Genomic DNA, 17982 nt, shown 5'->3' on the forward strand with positions numbered 1-17982 from the left:
TTCTAAACTAAGGTCAGTAGACAAACTAGGCACGTCTTAAGAAAGATGTTTCCTTGTCTTGTCACGAGCGTGGGACAAAGAAAAATTCTGAGTCCCTATGAGGAATCGAACCTCAGACCTTCGGATTGCTCTACCACTGAGCCACAAAGACTCTTCGGTGAGCGAGGTCTATTACAAAGTTCAAGTGACACGTGTCCTGCATACTGCATACTGTTAGGATCACTTCTATTTATATCCAAAAATATCACGCTATCGACATTGCTGATCCTAGCTGTATGCAGGACGCGTGTCATTTGAACTTTGTAATAGACCTCGCTTAGGTGGCGATATATTCAACTAGAATTTTCTAAAGCATTAAGCTCTAAAACACATGCTTAAATGTTTGCTAATGATGGATTTGGATGGGTGGCTAGGTGGTTGACCTTTGGAAATTAAACAGCAAATGGCATTTGTTGTTAGAACAACAAATTTCACGAGACTTTCGAATGATCAACAGAGAAACTAATTCTTCAGATCAACTGTATCAACCTGTGACTGCGTTAGCCAAAACAAGAAATTTCGAGTGGGTCCAAAGGAAGGTCAGTAGACAAACTAAACACTTCCACTAAGAAGTTAGACGAGACAGTCATAACTGGAAAACTCATTATAATGGAAAAATCCTATTAAACTAACTAACAGAATAACTTAATACTTTGTAAAAAAAAAAAAAAGGGGTTGGCCGGCAAAATTTTAACCGTTAGCCGTAAAGCCATCGCACCATTGAGACATTTTGTAATACAACAACTGCGACTAGCTTGTGGCTCCGTTTAGCATAGCGGAATCATTTCTTGTAATATTAAATTCGTTCAGCTTCAAACTAACGTCATCTCCTTAGCTTCAAATTACCAATAGTTCGAGTTACAGACTAAAAAGGTAATTTTTAGGAGAACTGTATCATATTCCCTTTGTATCAAGTGTTTTTCTTCAGCGATCTTCACGTGTCTTCTTCTTCTTCTAGAAATTTGCTGCCACAAATGGAGTTGAAGTACATCTTTCTTGTGGTATTTAGCAGTACCTGTTTTTCAGCATCAGGTGGGTAAATCTACTGTGATTGGCACGTAAGTGTCTTACATGCGGGCTTTGCCCATATCGAGTAGGGAAGATATTCCAAATTCCTGCGGTAAAAAAAGGAACATGAGCTTACTTCATAAATGGAACTGATCATAGAAATGAAAATCTTTGCCACTGATATGTTAGACTATAGCGTGTAAGACCTACTATTCGTTATAAAAATAGATTACCTCCATCATGGACACTCTTTTTTTAATCCACTCGACAGTGTGAAATTGAAGTTGAATAATTATTTATCGCGATGCAGATTAACATTTCGTTTCACTTTTATGATGATCATGCGATGCCGAATGTTTAACATATACATGGTTTATGATGTGCATTTAAATAAAGGAAAAACTTGCTCGTAAATCAGCCAGCTGCCGCAAATCATTCATCTTATCTAACTTATCTTATATAACGTATCTTATGTAACATATCTTATGTGGGGCCACACTGGCGTGAATGTCACGCAATACTTTACTTGGAAAATGCTCAGGCTCTGCTTTTTTAGAGCTAAATTTAAGAAATTTGTCACTTATTCCTTTCATTGTACAAGAGAAGATAAATAGGGAACTTTTTTCTCTTTCCCCAAAGACTGAGCTGCGATAAAATAGTTTGCATGTTTTACACCCAAAATGTCTGTCTTTTAAATGACCTTTCACTTCACTTCCTGAATGGGTAGACTAATTGCTCGCATGTAATTAACTTCGCGGTTAATATCCAACCTACGACGGGGTAGAAACGATTCCTATTGGTTGATAGATGAAAATATTGAAATTTCCTTTGGGTCCTTTGCCTCGGGCGCTGAACTACCAAAGATAGGTAGGAAAAGATACTCATCAAAGAAAACAAAAAAAGTGTTGTTTTTCGTTCTTAAAATCAAAGTTACAGCTTGTCTGGCCCGTAGATAGCTAATGCTTTTATAATCGGCCCAGCCTTTCAAATCTAATAAAGTTTAAAATCCTTAAATTACAAGTTTCGAAAAACTTCTGCCTTTAAGCAATTCTTTCTTGTAGCCTCAAGTTACACTATGGTTTTGGTGTCTAAGAGCTCCATGAAATAAAAAAATCCATATTTAACATATGTACAATTCTAGAATCCAAATCTGAAAAGAAAAATAAAACATACAGATGTGATATTTCAAAAATCCAGTAAATAAAGACATATTTTTTTTTTGCCACGACTAAAATATCTCCGCAAGTACCTTAATCCTACTCTCCTAGTAAAAGATAGTAAATTATATTTTTAGGGACCTTTGATCCCATTATCTAATCGATTATCTTTGCTTTTTTGGTAACCGCCGACAGGGCATGCCAATGCCTGTTGATTCGTGTCTTTTCCAGAAATTTCTTTAATCTACGAGATATATTCTCAAAAACGGTACAACATTAACGAAGTTCTTTCGGCCGTTTCTAAGCCGTTTTCCTAACTTGGGAACAAAATTCCGATTGATATCTAATCACGCGTGTTTGGATATCTAATCACGCGTGTTTCTGTTCTTTACCGGTTATCAAGGGGCATCCATGTGACCCAAACCAGGCCATACAATTGGTTAATTGCCTAATGCATTATCAATGAGTTTGAGAACTGTTTTTCACAGTTCTCTTTATTCTACTTTCTCAAAGGCAATCTTACTTACATTGAACTAGCTTCAGATGGACAACGTTGGTTGATTGACCTAAACTCCGATCAATTAATGATTTTGTCATATAAACTGCGGTGTTATACAAAGATTTTTTAGCCTTGAGAAAAGCCTTAACCACACAAATGCAAAAATACCATATTTTTGAAACTGAGCTGCACTTTGCTTTTCCGACAATGTTGCAGTCTGTGGCATGGCTTAGTTTTTCTGTTTTCGGCGGAAGTCTAAAAATTGAAAATTGAAAATTGCAATCAATTTTCAATTTTTGTTTTTCGGCCGAAACACTCAAAATCGTTGACAGAACTACCCAAGAGGGAGGGGGAGGGGTCCATTCGCACGGTAATGTTTTTGCCCCAAGCGCCCTCTCCCCAGATCCCCTTCCCTCCATGCGAATTTTATTTTTTTGCCCCTTCCCCCCCTCCCTCCCCTCCCACGCTACATTTCTCTGGAAAGGAAGAAGCGGGAAATTCGTGTTTACCGCGCAGTCACTTTTCCAAACATGAACGACTTCAGTGCTGAGTACATTAAGGATCTTGTAATAACTCAAAGAAAAACAGACTCCGAGGTGAGCTTATTGCTAAAAGAAAGGTTTCCCAACAAGAAAGGCTTTTGTTCGAGGTCAGTTAGGAGGTTTTTTTTTTAGAATGGGATAAGTTTACACAACCGCCTGTCAAATGATGAGCTTTAGCAATGCACGCGGGACGTCGTTGCTCGGATAAGTATAAGTTTATTAGACTTAATTGCTTGTTTTTTGCTATTTTCTTCTTTTTTCTACCATGAGTTCTTTGTTTGTATAGCCGTCTATATGAGCACCCTTCAGGGTTCAAAATACTTTTTAAGCTTTTAGCGTGAATTTGTAGGCTTTTGTCAAGGCTCATTTTTTTTTCCCGGCTGTCAATAAGAAATGAGCAGTCAGCACATGTCTTCAACACTCAACATGATCTATTAACAGTACTGAAAGGAATTAACATTGAATGCGCACTTAACAGCATTAACGTGTTAAATGCAACTCTCTCCTTGGAGTGAACGTAAATCCCATTAGCGGTTCCTTCCAAAATATATCTGCCACTCAGGCGGTGTGCACACTCCGACTGCTTTGCATTGTGGTAGCTTCATTTTCGGGTGATGCTATATCGAAGGGAAAGCGTACTCCGAAATCCGTCAAAAGGAGGTCATCTCGGGTAGATTTCTGATTACGAAATCCGAGCTCCCCCGATGTTGTGCTCGTGATAAAGGCCCTTTTCAGCATTTTTGACCCGCAAAATAGAGTAGAAACGAACATGTACTTCGTTTTTGCTTATGACTTCGTATAAGCGTTAAGATATTTGCATTTTTTTTCGTTGTCAACCTATATTACAGACTCCACAAAATTTTTGCGATGCCTCCTTTTCATGGATGGCCGATCACAACTACAACATAGTGACACCTCCACGAAATCTGTCAAAAGGAGGATGTTAAAACACCAGAGGTCATCTCGGGTAGATTTCTGATGACGAAATCCGAGCTCGCCCGATTGGAAAGCGTACTCTGAAATCCGTCAGAAGTAGGTCATCTCGGGTAGATTTCCGATTACGAAATCCGAGCTCACCCGATGTTGTCTTCGTGATGAAGGCCCTATTTAGCATATTAGACCCGCAAAACAGAATGGGAACGAACACGTGCTTCGTTTTCGCTCATGACTTCGTATTAGCCGTGAGATATTCCCCTTTTTTTTTTCGTTGCTTACCTATATTACAGACTCCGCAAAATTTATGCGATGCCTCCTTTACACGGATAGCCGATCACAGCTACAACATAGTGACACCTCCACGAAATCTGTCAAAAGGAGGATGTTAAAACACCGGGAATGGAGAGGAAAGATAAATGTTAAGGTCGATTAACTCCCAGACAACTGAATGGTCCAAACTCGCAAAGGCAGGAAATTTGTTATCGTCCGAGATATCAAAGTATCTGTTTGCTCACTCAATTCGCATTCAGCGTTCGACCGTATTCCAATCGATAATTTCGCTTTCTGAACAAAATTTCCAATTGTATGATGGCACGTAAATTAACTCCTCAAGAAGTGAGTTCATCGTTTGAGAGAAAGTTGTCTGAAAGGTCAGGTCTGGTGAAGAATGTCAGGTCAGCAGAGTTCATTCTTCGAGAGTATGAAACTGCTACCGTCACCAAAACTGCAAAAGAGCCCTTAAGCAGGAAGAGAAAAAAAACCATTAATTTAGCATGTAGCATTAAAAACTGATTCTCAGAACTTCCCATTAATTGTTTATTAAGATAATCTTCGATGTGAAATATATCTATGTAGTAATTTTTATCTATGTATAAGTCAGCTAAAAGAATTTTAAACGTATTCATAAGAAACTGTTTCTCGTAGATCTTTCCTTAAGTACGCTCTTGCATTTATAATTGAAAATCCTCATCTTAATACTGTAAAAATATTATCGTAAAATATTTTCAATGATATCATGGCACAACGCAGATAGAGAACATGTAATAGGTGAAACAAGTCACGGATTATCCTTGTCGACAAAAGTAATATCGCCTGCTACATTATGTTCATACTTAATCTCCGTCCAATCGAGGTAATGCTCAATTTTTTAATCAATTACCATTTAACAAATAGAGAAGCCTTGACTGTGCTCTGTTCTGTTATAAAGCACGCAGGAAGCGGCTAGAGCACGAAAGAAGTGTAGGGAGAAACACGAGACGTAGTCGAGTGTTTCTTCCCACTTCTTCCCACTTCTTATAACAGAACAGAGCACAGTCAAGGCTTCTCTATTTGTTTTATAATAAAGAATCCGTTAAATTCCCTATGTATTACTTTCAATTTTCAAAACAAACTTTTTTTCCAAAGCGAAGAACAGTGTCGTCAGCATGCTCTATACTCTCATAGAGCACGCTAAAATAAGCCAATCAGAATCCCTGTTAGAATGGTTCAAATAATCTGATTGGCTGTACAAGACAAAAGCTGTCAAAAGTGTCAAACCATCAAAGTTCAAAAACCATCAAAGTTCACACTCTGCGATGGTTTACAAACTAAAATAATTCGGCAGGTCGAATTTAACGCTTTTGCCTGAAGTTTTTAATTCAGAATCTTGAAGAGAAATGTTCAGTGAACTTCAGCCGAATTATGGCTCATAAAAACACGCGGGTTTTTTCACATGACAAGGTAGAAAACAAACTGTTCAAGGCGAGTGTTTTTTAAATGAACGACAGCTGAATTCACCGAAGCATGAAGATCGCTCGGGATGACAGCGCCGCAAAACTCGGCTGCAGTGACTGAAGTGACTTTCCACTCAACACATTGGAAAGGATATCAGAGCGAGCTCTTATTTTTTCACTCGAAGGGCGGCACGATAAGTGAGCCGCGATGGACTTCAGCATGATCATATTTGCTCAGACACCGTCATGATTAGTATGAATTTTAACAATTATGCCAGTTTGATTATATTTTTCATCATTTCTGTTTTGTTCTGTTTTGTTTTTGAACTCTGAACTTTATATACTATACGAGTGTTGGCTGTGTTTGATTTTCATTACCGTACGTAAGCTTGCAATCTAACTGAGCGTGAAAATCTTTAAAACTCGGAATGTCTATTTTGTTTTTCCTTTGAGGATTTTCGTATCTGCCCACGTTTTAATAACGTAAATAACGGCGCCTGGGATGTTTACAAACCTTTCTTTGGTTCTTCTGTTACTACTTGCCGGCTCGCTTGTTCCGAAATTTCACTTTCAATTATCGGAAAAAAGCTAAAAAGAAGTCCCAGAAAAGGTCGAACATGGTACAATTTGGCAGATGGCGTGACAGCTTTAGCTCAGTTCTATGCTCTATACTCTCATAGAGCACGCTCTTTCAACCAATGACAGCGCGCGTTATATCCGAACTTTATTATAAATTAGAAATAACAATCTATCGCTTAAACTCTGAACGTAATTGCGTTAAATTTATTTCATCAGAAATCCAGAAGATTTTTAGTAGTTTTGGGCGTGGTTGCTTTTACTGAGTTTACCATATACCTAGATGTTTTATCTGAAAAGTTTTATTTAAGAAAAGGTATTTCTGTTCACAATGCCTTATTTCGTGCGAAGATAGTTCGTCAATATGTTGTCTTCATCACGAAGACAACATCGGGCGAGCTCGGATTTCGTCATCAGAAATCTACCCGAGATGACCTCTGGTGTTTTAACATCCTCCTTTTGACAGATTTCGTGGAGGTGTCACTATGTTGTAGTTGTGATCGGCCATCCATGAAAAGGAGGCATCGCAAAAATTTTGTGGAGTCTGTAATATAGGTTAGCAACGAAAAAAAATGCAAATATCTTTACACTAATACGAAGTCATGAGCAAAAACGAAGTACATGTTCGTTTCTACTCTATTATGCGGGTCAAAAATGCTAAATAGGGCCTTTATCACGAGCACAAGATCAGGGGGAGGTCGGATTTCGTAATCGGAAATCTACCCGAGATGACCTCCTTTTGACGAATTTCGGAGTACGCTTTCCCGCCCGATGTTGTCTTCGTGATGAAGGCCCTATTTAGCATTTTAAAGCCGCAAAATAGAGTATAAAGGAACACTTCGTTTTCACTCATGACTTTGTATTAACGTTGAGATATTTACATTTTTTATCCGTTGCTAACCTATATGACAGATTCCACAAAATACATTTGACGCCTCCTTTTCACGGATGGCCGATCACAACTACAACGTAATAACATCTCCACGAAATCTGTCAAAAGGATGTTAAAACACCGGAAATGATGTTTTAAATACGAACTTTCTTCGCACGAAATAAGGCATTGTGAACAGAAATACCTTTCCTTAAATAAAGCTTTTCAGATAAAACATTTAGGTATATGGTAAACTCAATAAAAGCAACCACGCCCAAAACTACTAAAAATCTGGATTTCTGATGAAATAAATTTAACGCAATTACGTTCAGAGTTTAAGCGATAGATTGTTATTTCTAATATGGCAATTGATTAAAAATTGAGCATTACCTCGATTGGACGGAGATTAAGTATGAACATAATGTAGCAGGCGATATTACTTTTGTCGACAAGGATAATCCGTGACTTGTTTCACCTATTACATGTTCTCTATCTGCGTTGTGCCATGATATCATTGAAAATATTTTACGATAATATTTTTACAGTATTAAGATGAGGATTTTCAATTCTAAATGCAAGAGCGTACTTAAGGAAAGATCTACGAGAAACAGTTTCTTATGAAATTCTTTTAGCTGACTTATACATAGATAAAAATTACTACATAGATATATTTCACATCGAAGATTATCTTAATAAACAATTAATGGGAAGTTCTGAGAATCAGTTTTTAATGCTACATGCTAAATTAATGGTTTTTTTTCTCTTCCTGCTTAAGGGCTCTTTCGCAGTTTTGGTGACGGTAGCAGTTTCATACTCTCGAAGAATGAACTCTGCTGACCTGACATTCTTCACCAGACCTGACCTTTCAGACAACTTTCTCTCAAACAATAAACTCACTTTTGGTAATGTCGTCTCTTAAAAAATTAAATTATGAGAGAGATTCTCCTTGCAGCGTTGAGTCCGTTGAGAGAAGTTCAATGTTTTTACTTACGTAATACGAAAAATTTGCCAACACTGAAACGTCAGATAATTCGTGAAATAACGAACGGGAATTTCAAGAATTGTACACACCCTACGTTTATGGGGAATTCTGAAGTAAATGGATGTAAATGACCTTTCCGATTTTGTTTCCTCAGTATGCGAAAAGCTCGATGGATTCCTCCACGAAAATACCTAGAAATATTATAACAGTTTCGCGGGCTATGCAAAAATCGAATACTACTGGTACGTTTCATTATATTTCAAACTCTGTTTTGAAAAGGAATTCTCACCTTTGTTGGTCCGTGGAGGCAATGCCGAGTTTCATTGCTTACGATGGTAAACGGTTTGCCAAAAAATTGGATCGGTACATTACCACCATTGTGTTAAAAGACGGGAGACGCTGCAAATGTATAATTTGAAAAAGTATTTCGTTATACTAGATTACACACTTGGTGTTTTCCAAGGGCTTTCCTATATATGAAATACTTTTAAATATTTCAACACTTTTACACCCGAAGCATTGCGTAAGTTTTTACAAAATTGCGGCGAAAGATCAAGTCTCTAAAAGGCCTACACCGAATTGATAAAGGCAAACAAATCAGCTAAAAATAAAAGAAACTGCCCACCATTTTTCGAAAACCTCTTGTGATTTGACTCCTTTGAGTGCAAGGCCTTCTTTACAAAGCATGTGAAACTAATAAGAAGAAACCTTTCGAGCATATACTCGGACTCGTCTCTTTTCCCGTCAAAATAACCCAAGAAGTACTGGTTTTCAACAGAACAATTTTCAAGGTTTTCCTCAAGGAAGTCAATCTCCGATTTATTTAAAGAAGAATGATTAGTCGCCGCCATCATTACGCATTCTAGTGCTTAATCAAAAATTGTCTTCTGTTTTTAGATGTCATCCTTACGCGGGCTTTCGCAATATTCGCGGGTTTCATAATGTCCCCGCTGACCAAAATTACCCTGTACTCTTACCCTCGACGAACGCCTTCGATGTAGCGTCACCTTTCATTTTCAATATGGCGGTGATGCAGATTTTGACTGAACATTCTGTAAAAGTTTGGCCGCTCCTTTTTCTTTCACCACAGGTAAATATAACCTGATTTATTCTGAATGTGTAAAAGTATTTTTTGTACGTATTTGTCGCGTATTCTATGGTTTTCAAGGACAAACGCAATCACTGTTTTTTAGTATGTAATTTGAGACCAGTTTTCGAGAAGGTCAAATTTGATATACGTCGTATTTTGGAGCCTTTCAAAGATTTGGATGGCCGCTTTGATCCTTCGTCAACAGCTCTGACTAAACGCTCTCATACGCTCTCCAACGGTACATGTGTTTCGCGCATTTTAAGTGCTAGTGTTTGAGACCTATTATGACCAAGAAAAGGCCTATTGTTGCGTTACACAGCGTTACTATTGTATACAAAGCCGAATGAGATTGTTACAAAAGGTAATATTTTCACGTGTGCGCGCTATTTTCTTTGTTTTCAAGTATACTGTCTCTACTGCGGAAGATAACTCCAGAGATACGGTTTTCAAAACTTGATTTTAAGTATTCTCTATTCTTTTAAGCATATTTGAAAATCTGTATGTTTTTTTTATTAAACGTTGAGCGTGACGAATTTGGTCTTAGAGGACGTAACGCTTCTCCTTTTGCGAGTCCCGTATTTACGCCTTTAAGTGTATGACATGAAAAATAATTCGTGTATAAGAAGGTAGCTGTCTCTTTGTAATGAGTTTGCATGTCAAAGGGTTGATTCCCTGTTAAATAACTCGCGAATTTGATATTATTCACACAGCTATCGGCTGTGAGTGTAACTGCTGCCAAATGAATAGATTCTTGGGCAAGGCTGCAGTTTCGATTCTTTCTGAATCTCTTCAGTTGCCTCCTAACAACGAATTTGTCACGGAGGAATAACAGGAGTCGCGCTGGCCTGCCAACACTTTTTAACTTTCGAAGGAATGGCAAAAGGAAGTGAATCCCCATGACATTCCACGTTTATTCGCGCTATCTTGCTGCCACCAGAGATGTTCACTCAACCGCGACAGGATGTAAATGACTCGCTTTTCGTTTTACGACCATGATGCAACGCAATCAGAGTGCGCACACCGCCTGTCTGCCACTAGTTCTTGGAACGTGGGAGGTCCCTTCACATTCTTGTGTGTTATTTCCGCAGGAATAATTTTCGCAAGAGCGCCACCTTTTCGTCTCGCATTACCGAAAAGTGCCTTACTCCTTCCCTCTTCCCTCACCTTCATTCCAACCATGTTTTACAGTATGGCGTCTGAAAAGTCGATATGGCTACATCACCCGCTCCAATATGCTCCAATACGAAGTCTAAGATCTTTTTAACTTCTTAGCTAACGTCCAAAGTCTTTCTGCTCGCTATAATGGACAGAACTGAGGAAGACGCTCCAAAACGTCGTGAAAGACCGCGGAGACAGTTAAACTCTCACTTCCTTCCCAAACCCTTTAAGCAAGGAAACGGACCTGGCCATGGGGAGAGGGCACTGGGGGCCAAAATTACCGTGCGAATGGGTAATACCCTCTTGGGTGGTTCTGACAACGATTTTGAGTATTTTGGCCGAAAAACAAAAATTGACAATTGATTGCGATTTTCAATTTTCAATTTTTAGACTTCCGCCGAAAACAGAAAAACTAAGCTATGCCACAGACTGCAGAATTGTCGGAAAAGCAAACTTGTCGCTCAGTTTCATTTTTCACTTTATTGTCAACAGGACTAAAGTAAAAATATAAGTTATGTTTCAATATTCTATCAAAAGGGAAAAAAAGTAAAAAAAAATTCGATTTGGCACTTTCGTATTTTTTACGATAAAATATAACGAAAATCAAAAATTGACATCAATTTTCCATCTTTAATTTTAAACGAAAATTGAATGGACAAATGATACACGGACCTTAGACGTAGCCTACGTGTATCCGCACCCTGAGGATGACGTCTGAGATAAGTGTACACCCTGCAGAATGCGCGATTTCGTAATGTCGTTCTGCAAGATGTGTAGGTCATAACCCACCGATTGTAGATGGAGAGAATACACCTAAGTTGTTATTAATTTGGTTTTTCTGTATTTATATAGTCAATCTTTCATATTTATAAAGCTTCCAGCCCACTTTTATTTTTTTTTTGTTTTCAAAAATTATCTTTGCCAGAAATGATTTCTAGCAAAGATCACTTTGAATTCCCAGACGCTAATCCATTCCACCGCGGGGGTTCTACATCTTTTTCAAGATAAATTTGTGACATACCAAAACACGTGATTTTCAGCTGTGACTGGTTTCAGTAAACTTACTTACATGGTGCTAGATATGATAAAGGATGATATAAGTTCGATAAAGGATGTGGGCTTTAGTTTGTACCAAGAGTGAACATGAATGCACTTTCCATTTTTTGTTTTTGTTTTAACTTATTTTTTTTCGTATTATTACATTTTTTTAAGGTTCAAGTACTGTTCAGTCCCCATGAAGCAATTTACACGCAAACATTAGACTTCTAAGAATGCAGAATTGGTTAATTTGGGTTATAGAGGGGGAGATTATAGGTTAATCTCAGTCGATTAGATAATTAGTTCCACACGAGCGCCTTGCAAGACCTGTCACAAACCGCTTCTCTTTTTGCTTCGCTGTTGTCGCCCAAGTACATAAAATAAGGCAGATGGATAGTCAAATACTGATTAGGAATTTTGTTGCATAGTATTGGCGAGTATTTTTAATCGTTGTTTGTATTTTGATGCACCCAGCGGGCTTGTAAAAATATACCACAACTCGTAGAAATACGCAGCGATGCTACATACCGAAAAGTCGAGTGAGATGTCTCGGCTGGGTATCGACGGCGCCCGTTGTTCAAAATTGGATTAACGCTAATTTAGGATGAAAGCAGGTTTTTGGGTTCAAGGAAAGATCATAGGAAATGAAATGTAATCAGGGGAACTTTCTGCAAAGCTATGAAACTTAGAACTGTCGTAGTGTGTAGCATTATCAGACAGAATTGGCAGAATTCCATTTTTACTTGTTAGTCGCGAAAATATGAGTTCCTTTAGTTGCGATACCACATTCTCACATTCTGACCGAGGCTTCCCGTCGAGAGAGAAATCCTGTTTTCAACAGATTCAAAACATGTAATAACATTCCCTCTATGGTTAGGACGCTAGACCTCGAGTCTATCCCATGTTGGACTGAACATGCCTGTTTTAGGACAAGTGAGAGTGTACTTTCGTTCTGAGTGTTACGGTGTGGTATAACTTTGCTGCACAACAACCACAACAAGAGACGCTAGTAGCATCACCTCGTGAAGAGATAACATGAGAATCATACTTCTTCCGAACTGTAACAGTTATCGAACGCCTCGACTTTATTGGACTAATTCCAATTGGGGCTTAAGTCTTCCCCGCTTTTGTCCGCTTTTTTTGAACGCTTGGGTGGCTCTCTAATTACATTCCTGCGGGGCGACCTGTTTGACGCAGTTGTGGCTCGCTTCTTTGGGAGACATGTTGATAATAATTTTACATAATAAACTTAACTGAGGAAGTATAAATAAAACATCAAAGCAAAGCAAAATAGATGCTGTTAATTGGCAAATTATTTGTGGGTTTCAGCCACAGGTAAGCAAAATGTTTTGCCTGGTCATGCACACGTGTTCAATCAGTTTCGTTTCCTTAGCTGCGTGTTGGATAACATCCAGACATATTGAATCTCACCGACACGCGCCACAGTTAAAATGGACGACAATCATATATTTCGAGGACTGTTATGGGTGTGATGGGGGTGAAGTTTCCGGTATAAAATTAGGTTTTGCAACTATGTTCAGGGCAAAATTGAGTGGTATAACTTCGTCAGTGTTTGTAAACGAAATGCTACCCCCAGGCTAAAGGAAACCCAAGATCTTACTGTTTACTAACCCTGTTAGCCGCTATTTTCCTGCAAAACTAGTTTAATAGGAGAGGTTGGTACTTGATCAATATAGTATTAGCATGTAGTATTGAAAGTGATATAGTATTAACATGACGTAAGGAGAAGTTATCTATTGATAAGACTGGAGTTATGGAATTCAATAAAGATGTTAGTAAGTTTTTGGTTCTTAAACAAAGGAAAGTAAGTAGGAAAAATAATTTAATACTATTTGTATTATCAGACCGATTTGGAATCGAAAGAATTCTTTGATACAAGGCTGCACCGCGAACATTATGTGAGATTTTTTCCCCCCGGTATTCGCTGTTGGAATGATTTGTTTTTTTCAATTAGGCTTCTTGTAGGGAAAGAAAACGAGAGGTACACGTAGGAGACAAAAACTAGAAAACCAATAGGACAGAATTGAATGTAAACGAGAACTTGCAACATAGGGTCAAACGCCACATTAATTGTCAATCATTCAGAAATGTGGCTTCGTTGTTACGTATGCCAGAATAGCGGTCGGAGAAGTGAACCGGATTTTTCTTGTCAAAATTAAAGAAAGTTCGGAAATATCACTTCAAGCAAGTCGAGATTTGTAACAGATTCCCGAGAAAAATACTCTACAGAGGAAGTCAACACTGTGGCTCAAATTATCACTAGGTTCAAGTTACGGAGAGTTCGAGTTACTGAAATCGCCTCGTGTCTAAAAGAAACAGTGTATCATCTTGCCTGTCAAAAGTCATCTCTGCACACCTTTCAACAGTGAACTTCTCGTGAGCTTTGCCTCGTCAAGATGGATTTAAAGTACACGATAACGGTATTTTCGATTTGTGCCTTGGCCTGTTTTACTACATCAGGTGAGTAAAAAAAATGATCGCGAGCGGGGCTAATTTCTGCAAATTTAGCGCCATGATAGCGCGCGTGCCACGATCAGATTGAGCAGTAGGAGATGAAAGTTGCTCGAACTTAGATGGGCATTAAAAAAAAACGTGAACTTTTTCTTTGAAGGAAATAGTCATAATAATTGCAAAGAAGAGTATGTCCACAATAATTACTAAATATTAAAAATCATTACTAGTGCCTTTGAAAATCTACCACGTCCTCGATTTCTCCAGGACGAGAATGATTGATATTCGCCAATTAGTTTTTGGGAAGATCCGGCCCGTTGACAACACGAGTTAAGTTACCGTACGCTGGGATCAAGTCGGATCGTTCATTTCTCTCAATAGTTTGTGATCAGTGAGACATCTCCTCTAAGTAGTATTTTAAGCATTTCAATGTTGAAATTTCCATTGTATCTTCGTCTCGGTAAAAGCATATTTCCTCAAGCCGCTAACATGAATCATGAAACGTGCTCGTAATTTTCGCGACCTAAGAACTAAGACCTCTTAAGCACAAAGATCAGCACTCTTTAGCGAGTTTGTGCTAAAATTTGCGGATTATGTAATTCGCTAATGTTATGTAATTAATCAAAAGGAAAAGGAAGTTATTTCCTGTTATATTGGCTGTAAAACTTGATGTTATTTTGCTTATTAGTGCAACCATGAAACGTAAACAGTACGTGCGCTCTCATTGGCAGTGCCAAAAGGTTGAGCGACAGTAATGGAGTTTCCATTTATAGAGATCTGGAATATTTTGTTTTCCTTTGAAATGACCTTTGAAACTATTGTATTTTTTCCGCCAAGTTTTCGTGTCTCTTGTCATGCTATGGGGAAATATAGCAATGAATCAGAAGACAAATGGTTACATTGTCCATGTTCTTCTTGTTAAAAAGATACGAGTACAATAAACGTCTTTGTTTAATTCCCAAAAAGGTATCTTCAGCGATATCAAATGAGCCTGACACATAGTATTACTAGCTCGAGTAACAATAAATCACTCTTGGGAATCAAAGGTCTGATTTCCTTCTGAACAGTTCAAATTCTTTCATCAAATTTAAAAACCAGAGGTGTTTCGATGGCGAAACAAAAGCACTTTGAGTACCGGAGGTGGTTTCGTTGGCGTAATGTAGGATTTTAAGCCCAGATGTCAGCTGTTAAATTTTTCCCCTAGGGGTAAGTCATTCTATAACCTCAGCCACTTATGTAGAATTGCACGTAGAAACAAATAATAATGAAAAGCTGTCATGTGCATGGAGTCCTCTGTGACAAAAAAACTGGTATGTTTGTCGTATTCGTTACTCGAATTCTCCCGTGGCTTCATCATAAATCGTCATTCATCATTGCTACTAACCTAACTTATCAGATTGAACATTACAAAAAAACAAAAACACAAAACCAAACAATTTAAATCTAGAGTGTTCTTTGGGTTTCTCCATTTTTTACTTAAAGCGCACCAAAAAACGTGACAATCGCCTCGCGAAAATCTCCCTTGTTGAATTTGGAGGTTTTTCACTTTCGCCTTCTCGAATTTCTGCTCAAAATGGCTTCATCGTAAGGCGCAAATTTTATCATTTCATACGTAATTCATTCGATTTAACATCATCAAAAAAAGAAAAAAAAAAGAAAATCTATTTTTAATTTTAATTTAAAGAGCATAACACAACGTGACTGAGATGCATGCGTCTCGCGTAAGTCCTCTTTGCTGAAAGTGTTGAAAGTGAACTTGGGGGCGGGGGGCCCTTTTCTAATTGGTCGACAAGTTTTCAATCGTGTTGACACAATTGTGAAAGAAAGCAGATGAAATGAATATCAAAAAATTGAAAAAAGAACGAAAGCAGCTATACTTTAGGTGGAAAGTTGCCTCGCCTAGACCTGACATTGCAGTCTCCATGAATCAACGGGAAAAAAAATCACTCAAATTATTTATGTCTGTATGGAACGAAAAGTAGCCGATAGGTCAAAGTTCAACTTCCTTCAAGTCGAACAATTTTTTCTTTTTTTGCATACGAATTGGAAGAAAGAGATCCAAGCACTTATTAAAAACTTACCGCACCATGAAATCGAACTAGAGCCTTCCCTTGCATGAATGATTACAATTTTTTACAGCAAATTTGATCCATTTGACCTTGCAGCCAGCGAGGTCACTTTTGTAAACACGTTGAAACCCGTGTTTCAATTCACTCTTTATGGCCGACCCAAATTTTGTTTAAAAAAGCAAAGCGTACCCAGTATGGTTCAAAACAAATAAAGCTGTGCCGCAGTTGGATTATCCGAGTATAAACCCTTAAAAACAATTTTATCTTCACTTAAACATTAATTTCACATGTGATATATTTAATATACCACATTGGAAAGAATTGGCAAAAGATCCCTGATCGGTAAGAAACACAGATCAAATTTAAGAAAAGTGAGCTTAATTCTAACTTAATCCTCTTTTTGGTAAAGATCCAACATAGAAAATCTGGAGTGGAGCGCAAACCTGATCTTACACGTCACACCATAAGAGCTAAAGGTTTTTTCCTATTACATTTAGACCTTACCAGTGCTTAGCCTTGTCTCTTGCTCGTTGTTAGAGTTGGCTGTAATCGCAAAGTTCTTTGTTTTTAACTCATTTTGGATAAACTGAGAAATCAACTTGATTTTATGAGCGATGAATTCGAATCCTAAGTCTGAGTCGTGGTCGTTGTTCTTCTCATAACATATGCTCAGTGGAAAAGATCTTAGTGCATTTAGCAGTGGATTCTGGTCTTTTTCTGAAAATATGGGTTACCCAGTCCCTTCCTGACATAAATCCGCCAATGGCTGAAGACATTGCATGATGGGATACGATAATACGATAGAACCCCGCTAGCTAGAAATCTCAAGGGAAACAGAAAATGGATCGAGTTAGAGCCTGGGCGCAATAGGCTGACAAATTTTAGATTTGTCAATTGCAGCGCACTGAAAAATAGCAAAATATTTGTTAACCACCCAATGTCAGCCAATCACATGGATATACAAATTGAGCAGTATTTGGACTTGGAGATTTAGCTTAAACGTAAACTTGGGAGCTATGATAGTTGTATTCTGAGTATCCTGAAACTGATCGTCATGCCACATCCCGAGGAACGAATCTTCCATCTTCACCGTTTGATTGCCATGTAAAACCAACTATTTTGGCGGCCTTCTAGCTGAAGGACCTGCATTTGAAAAGAGAGATCAATTTTCCTGATTGCACAATTTCTCCAAATCGTGGCTAGTAAATTGAAAAATCTGTCTGATTTCACGTCCGACAAAAATTTGTCCTGTTCCGAGGCAAGAAGACGGCGCCTTTGAAGGTGAAAGCTTGACAGAATTTGGAAGCAAAAAATCACCGGGCGCATTTGTCTTACTGAACTGATGAAAGATTTTTTGGTCTTTGGTGGGGATTCGAGTTTTATGGGTTGGTGTCACATTTCTACCCTCCTATCAATAGTTTCTTCAGAACATTCCTTATCAAAATAAAGCATAATATTTTTTTACCATTCTTGCACAATCAACAGTCATTTTCGAACATCTAGTTTGTTTTTCAAGGGCTTTTTAAAAGAAGGCTTGACTTGTGAAATTTTGCTAAATAGATTACATTTTTTATCTTATTAGTAGCAATTGCGATTAAAGGTTAGGACGTGTCAATCACTTATGTTCTGTTCCTCAAGACCGACGTTTTTGAGTTATCAGGGTAAATTTGAGCCGAAGGAAAGCGAAATTAGTTCAAGTCAATATGGAGTTCGATTTAACCAGATTCGAGTCAGCTGATAGTATATGACTGAATAAATGGGGTCAAATCCAAACAAAATCGAATGTTGTTCACATTAGCGGGTTCTACCATGAACAGATCATCAGCGAATGTT

General features: G+C 38.1%; 1 protein-coding gene and 1 long non-coding RNA gene across 2 annotated transcripts in view; one reads left to right on the forward strand and one right to left on the reverse strand.

Annotated features, from left to right (window-relative positions):
* Positions 1-17982, reverse strand: part of LOC136281344 (uncharacterized) — a 21268-nt gene continuing 3286 nt past the window's right edge. The window contains exon 4 of the long non-coding RNA XR_010717694.1: positions 1-1154. This is a non-coding gene — a long non-coding RNA (uncharacterized lncRNA). The remainder of the gene's footprint in view (positions 1155-17982) is intronic.
* LOC131776728 (inactive tyrosine-protein kinase transmembrane receptor ROR1) overlaps positions 12940-17982 on the forward strand; it is an 18455-nt gene continuing 13412 nt past the window's right edge. The window contains exon 1 of the mRNA XM_059092953.2: positions 12940-14089. Within this exon, the coding sequence (XP_058948936.2) occupies positions 14026-14089 (64 nt within the window). The 5' untranslated portion in view covers positions 12940-14025. The remainder of the gene's footprint in view (positions 14090-17982) is intronic.

The sequence above is a fragment of the Pocillopora verrucosa genome, chromosome 5 (assembly GCF_036669915.1).
Source record: "Pocillopora verrucosa isolate sample1 chromosome 5, ASM3666991v2, whole genome shotgun sequence".
Lineage (NCBI taxonomy): Eukaryota > Metazoa > Cnidaria > Anthozoa > Scleractinia > Pocilloporidae > Pocillopora > Pocillopora verrucosa.